Genomic DNA, 6817 nt, shown 5'->3' on the forward strand with positions numbered 1-6817 from the left:
TATCTTATCTATCTTCTATCTAGTATATCTACTATCTATATCTATCTATCATCTATCTATCTATCTATCTATCCTCTTCTATTCTATCTATCTAACCTATTTTATCTATCTATCTATCTATTTTATCTATATCTATCTACTATCTATCTATCTATCTATCTATACTGATCTACTATCTATCTATCTATACTATCTATCTATCTTATCTATCTATCTACTATCTATCTATCTATCTATTTATCTTATCAATCCTATCTATGCTATCCTATCTATTTATCTATTTTTCTCCTCTGCTGCTTCATTTCATATATATTCTCCTTTCTTTACCCGCTTTCTACCTCCTCTCTCTCGCATTGCTTTTGTAGCATCTGATCATTAATCGCAGGGTTCACCCGCTATTGCTGGTAATTACATTTGCTCTACGCCCGTAACTGTCACTTCATCATTTAGCAACACCTATTGGATAAACTCGCAAATTAACCGCTGACTTCTCGTCGACAACTATTCGGGCTTATTTTTTAGTTTCCTCTAAAAGAGATTAATGTCAGTGCGCTACGGCCCAAAAAAACGTTCTTTGTTTGCTAACCATTCTTCGCTCGTACGCCCGTGAAGTTTATCTTAAAAATGCCGATGTAAACGCGAGGTTTTGAGGAGAATAGTCTCACTCACAATGTCGTCATTTATGGCGTTGAAGCGCTGTTCTTAATCCGCCACGGTCGCTATATCCCGGCGAGGGCCGCGACAAACAACGCAGTACAGCGCCATTAGAATACATCTCCCCGAGTAGAGAGAGAGAGAGAGAGAGGAGAGAGAGCAGAAGAGAGAGAGAGAGAGAGAGACAGAGAGAGATGAGAGAGAGCAGAGTGAGCGAGGAGAGCGAGAGCGAGACGAGAGAGCAGAGAGAGAGAGAGAGAGCAGGAGAGCGAGAGAGAAGAGAAGGAGAGAGAGAGAGAGTAGAGTTAGCGGAGAGAGCGAGAGCGATGAGAGAGAGAGAGAGAGAGCGGGGCCGAAGCAGAGAGAGAGAGAGAGAGAGAGCGATGAGAGCGAGAGAGCAGGAGAGAGAGAAGATGAGAGAGAGAGGAGAGAGAGAGCAGAGAGAGAGAGAGAGAGCAGCAGAGCAGAGAGCGGGCAACGTACTATATGATTTACGTGTCGAAATTTTCGAATCCGCCCCTGTCTTCCCCCCTGTAGCCGTTACGACGGGGTGAAATGTTCACGTATGGTGACGACCCCCCCGGACAGCGACAAACGTCTATATGCCACAGTTTGATTGTCTAGTGTCAGAGTCCTTCGTGACAGCGTAGGTGTTCTCATCTTTAATAAACGATGTCGTTCCTAGGAAATGAAGACTAGCATGCACACGTCCATTATAATGCGGACTCTGGTTTAACGTCAAACAGCAAACCACCGTCACTAGAATATCGTCACATACTTCTCTGCCGCAAAAACTATTTGAACAAGAAACGTGACATTGCTGGAGTCACCGAACTGAGATAGGAGTGAAACGCACGCGACGTATGTATATGAATTTCAGCAGCTATGCTGAACAGATGGTGCATAATGAAGATGCATGATCATAACCTGAACATGATACATCGAGAACATGCATGGCTGATCGAAGATGATGATCATGATGGAACATTGATGAATCATGATGATCATTGATGGCTGATAAAGAGATGAGTCATGATGAACACGATGAATTCATGATGATCATTGGATGGCTGTGATATGGAATGATGGCAGCAGGAGACATGATGGGCCAGTAACTGAGCTTTATTATCGAAAAGAACTCTAATGTTCATTCGGTCAGTCAGATCAGCAGTGAAGCTGCAACAGAGTAACAGACACAACGCGCGTGACCGCTTGATTTCCGTTTAACGGAGCCTTTAGATGTCACGAGTTATGCCATCACGCCCTAGCTGCGTAAATAATGAGTCTTAGTGGAGTTATTAAGGAACAAGAGCAGTTGCTAGATTTTCAATACAAGCGCTGTTCGGCATAAGAATTATAGGCTGGGAACGTCTTTCATATAGTCGCGCCCCCCCCGCTTCTCTCTCTTCTACTTCTCTCGTCTCTCTCTCTCTCTTTCTTCTCTCTTTTCTTTCTCGTCTCTGCTCTTTCCTTTCTCCTGTCTCGCTTCTGTTTTCTCTGCTTTCTCATCTATCTTCTATCAGTACTATCTATCTATCTCTATCTATAAACTACATTTGTTTGCGAAGATGAACGGGCGCGATCCTTCACGCGACAAATTTATTAAGCAACAATAATAGCGTCATTTTAGTGCTATTACCTACAAATAATCTACAGTTTGCAGAAACGTTACGATTTCTCTAATATCCAATATCTTCAGCGTGTTTCTTTTGCGTAAACACTAATGTTCTATATATAATAATATTTGATAATAAGATAAAGTTAAGTAATCATTTAAGATTAATAATAATAAAGATATAATAATTAATAAGTGTTGCAGTGCGTTTTTTTGCGATTAGTTAGTGTTAGGGTTTTTAACAAATGCTGCGTCGAATACGGGATATTAATTAAGTATTCTCATACAACGCGGTAGATCTTAAATCGATCAGTACACGTTCGAGAGCGCTCTGAGCTGAAAGACAAAGTTCGCATCTATTGATGTCACAACGGACTATTAGGCCTACTAACCACGACTGCTTTGTGCGCGGACCTACCACACATCACGCAGTTCGTTCTAGCACGGAAACACGGAAAGCACTTGGCGCTTGTTGCATGCTTAACCTACAAAATACCTCGAAATCTGGGCTTAGCTATCTGTCCATTGCTCTATTCGCAATAACTATATAGACGCAACTAAGAAAAGTTCGTGTTTGTGTATTTAATAAAAGGTGCTTCCTTTGGGGTCGCTGCGCCTGATCCCCGTACATCGATTTGTATGCATTGTAGAAACCTGAGTGTTACATGTTCGCATGCCGTACGTGAATCTGTGCGCGGAGCGGATTGGAGTAGGAAATACATGGTATTTTCCGGCCTTCTAGCTGTTTACATCCGTGTATGTATTAAATTATAGACTGCTATCAGCGTGGCAGCGCGTCATTACTGTCCCCTCATCCTGATGTTCTGCACGTCAATTCTTTGTGGCGTTCGTAGCTTTATAGCTTACGTGTCCCTGCATACTATCAACTGATTGCTACTGTCGTAAATTATCCATAGTTAATCGCGGACGTACTTTTGTCTCGGTACTTGTGCAGAATAAAGGCGTCTTCAAAGACGCATCGGCAGTACCTTTGTTTAACAGAGAACTCGGCTTCAGACAGCGTTTCCTGTTAACAACTTACTTACTTACGTATCCTCTTCACTCTCAGTGGAGCATAAGGCCCTGCTAACAACGATACGTATTTAAGCCAGTTTGATAGTGATTTACTAGCGTAGGAGTACTGGAGTATCCAGCGGTGAGATGTGTTTGGGTAGTTCCTGAGGAAAATGTCGATTGGGAACGTTGAGGAAAAGTTGGGATGTCCTAGAATCCGGCGTTCGCAGCTGCATGGCGGTCTTTCGTCGGCTGACCATCTCCACTCCACTCGTGACAAAGGCGAATTCCAGAATATGATCAGCAGTGAATGACACGAGAAGAAGAAGAAGAAGATGTTACTACGCGGAGGAATGCTCCGCTAATATGTGATCCATCTTCTGCTCAATGCAGCCACACACATCAATCAGCGCTCGGCGAAAGTTGCAAACACAAAGCACGCATGTGTGGGCGCGACTATTGAGAAATGAACGAGTATTGTCAGCGAGCAGCTAACACGGATCTCCATTAGAACTAATAGTCGACTCCTTTCTTTTTCTGTCATTAGCCAGGGTTATCTTTAACGCATCAAACACTCGGCCGGGCGCGAGTCTAAACACTGATATATTCGACGTAATGAGGCACAATCGAGGGCCGAGATCGCTTTACGACGCAATAAAAAGCGATCACTTTACAAAGTGTGTCAATAGACAACCAGCGTCCTGGAACGAGAATACATTCGCTGAGATGCAAATCTGTGTGATTTGCACCCCGTGGCTATCGATTCTTGTTGACAAGAAGCGAGATTTTAAGCTGACCACACCCGTTCATTCTGAAACGTCGTTGAATACTCCCCTGTACCTCGTCTCGGTAGCAGGAATGCGGAGGGGGGGGGCAGTTCAAACGCCGAACTCAGTCCATTCCAGTCTGTTCTGTAAACGGTTGTGTCGAAAATGGCATCAACCTTAGTAGTATTCGACATGCACGTATCTCATATTCGCTTATTAGCTAGTGACGATATATTATGTATATATATATATATATATATATATATATATATTATAGACAGAGAGATAAATAGAAAATAAGTTTATTACATAACTTAGAGAATACAAAGGCAAAATTGCACAAATCTTGCAAAACGGCATTCATGTCATCACGCCATTGAAATTGAAATTGAAATTGAAATTGAAATTGAAATTGAATTGAAATTGAAATTGATGATGTTCACAGTCACATTCAACAGCATTATCACTTGCTATACTAAAGTTAAACCCATACAATTAACAGAAGAAACACAAAACTGTATATATCGAATTTCAGGCAAGCCTAAAATAAAAAATAAAACAGTGAATATAACTACATAACCTGTCCCATAGCTCATAATAATTCAATTTCGTTACAGAAAGCGCCATGAAGTCGGAGGCGGAAAAGATGGCGCCGCCAGGTGGCGCCATTGATGATGAGCGACTGCGCAGCATGCAGCAGTGGGTGCGGTGGCGCACCGTCGTCAACAACGCTGCCGCCGACAACCTCGTACACAGTAAGGACGGCGTCTGGGACTTCGCCCTGCCGCGCGGGATCTCGCGACGAACGCGCGACACCATCGACCACGAGAGGGAGCTGCGGCGGCGTCAGGTGACGGGACTCGCCGAGCAGCCGTACTACATGTTCGGAATTCCGCGCGTCAGCCTCCAGGGGGCGCACGACGCGCGAGCTTCGGTCGAAACACCTGAGCAGCTGAGTCAGCGTACGACTCCCGATAGTTGTCAGAGAAGTTTCATCACGACCGTGATGATCACCAGGGAGGACTGCCCGCCGGAGGTGACGGCGAAACCGAAGAAGGGAGGCATCCTTAAGAACGGACACAAGAAGATGTACGCACAGGAGGGGAGCGTGCCTGAAGACGGGTTGCGCTCTGATGGCTACCTCGTGCCTAGCAGACAACCGGCGCACCTTTACACCCCGGACCAGCATCCGCACGCGTGCCCCGCGCACGGTTACCGGCTGCCTGTCCCGACAAGGTTTCAAGATAGCTATGAAACTCAGGCGGCGGACCGCATTAGCAGCACAGAAACCGCAAGACCTGCAATCAACTACGGCGTTGGACATGGCTATAGGCCCCGCAACGCCGACGTTTGTCTGCATGAATACGCAGAGCCTATCCACGCTGGAATGCCGGCCAACGGATACGGCCAACAAGATGTAATTACAGTTCTAAACGATGCTGAACCGCTAGACGCTGACGATGCTCGTCGCAACACATCCGAACTGGAAACGCGCGACAGTTACTGGGATGATTACGATAGCCAGTCTGAAACTGTGGTCGTCAATGGCCACGTGCCAAAACAGAACAATCGAATCCAAAATGGTCACAGCGGCGCGATCGCAGATGCAACCGTGACCAGCCACGAACCGCGCGACCCTCACGCAGTTACAAATGGCACGAGTCCATCGTACAGAGAGCTCGAGTGGCCAAATACCACTCACTCACGGGGTGACTGCGACGACGAGATGTCCGGACCACTCGAAATCAACACGATTGTTATCGGGCACGAAATGCCGACGACGGGCGAGGCGAGTGCAGACGAATGTGCGGCGAATGGCGGACACGGGCGACGCGCGGAGTTCGAGGAGAGAGCGCAGACGATCGAGATCAGTTCCGAGTCAGGCGACAACGGCTACAGCACAGAGAACGGCTACGACTCACAGACGACCGACGTTATCGGAGGTGCAGCGCGGGCGAGCCGACGCGATATGGGTACGCAGACGACGGACAGATCACGTGCTAAGAGCCTCGACGCACGCGCCACCTCGGCTGGCTTACTTCGTAGCATGAGTCCCGAGAACGAGCGTCCTCTATCGGCGATCATAAGAAACAGAGGTCGAGCGATGAGCGCCGATAGAACTCCCGTGGTTCACCTAGCCGGCACGAGAGGGCGCTCGGTGTCACCGAGGCGATTTCGTACGGTGGCACTGGAGCGGAGCGAGCATGACGGAGCGGAGTCGGTAGTATACGATGTTCCTAAACCTCGGCGGAGTGTTCCGGCCCTACAGCGGTGGCCGAGCATGGGAAGCAAGAAGGTCGTCAAGCCTGTAGAAACAGTTCACCAACCAAATGCCCATCACACGGCAACGAAGAAGAAGAAAAAGAAAGGCTTCCTCAGTGCGCTCACTCAATCTCACAAGAAGAAAAAGAAACCATCGTAGACGAGTGACATGTGAAACAGTATAAAGCGACATATTTCTCGCGTCGCTATGAGAATCTCAATCCACACATTTAGTTATTAGCTTGGCGAGAAATAAAAGATTTTGTCGTTGAAATATATAATGTAGAGAGAGAGAGAGAGAGAGAGAGAGAGAGAAAGAGAGAGAGAGAGAGAGAGAGAGAGAGAGAGAGAGAGAAAGAAAGACGAGGAAGAAGAAAGAATTAGACAGCAGGTGTGAAAAGTGGAGAGACAGAGAGAGGAGATGATGAGATGGAACGGAGAGAAGGAGTGAGAGAGAGGTGAGAGGATTCGTGTCGGGATTTGAGAGTAACAGTTCACTTTGTAT

The 6817-nt window shown here is 46.4% G+C and overlaps 1 protein-coding gene across 1 annotated transcript in view; it reads left to right on the forward strand.

Moving 5' to 3' along the window:
* Positions 1-6621, forward strand: part of LOC106814676 — a 10591-nt gene extending 3970 nt beyond the window's left edge. The window contains exon 2 of the mRNA XM_014819021.1: positions 4668-6621. Within this exon, the coding sequence (XP_014674507.1) occupies positions 4668-6472 (1805 nt within the window). The 3' untranslated portion in view covers positions 6473-6621. The remainder of the gene's footprint in view (positions 1-4667) is intronic.
* Positions 6622-6817: the final 196 nt, after the last annotated feature.

The sequence above is a fragment of the Priapulus caudatus genome, unplaced genomic scaffold (assembly GCF_000485595.1).
Source record: "Priapulus caudatus unplaced genomic scaffold, Priapulus_caudatus-5.0.1 Scaffold961, whole genome shotgun sequence".
Classification (NCBI taxonomy): Eukaryota; Metazoa; Priapulida; class Priapulimorpha; order Priapulimorphida; family Priapulidae; genus Priapulus; species Priapulus caudatus.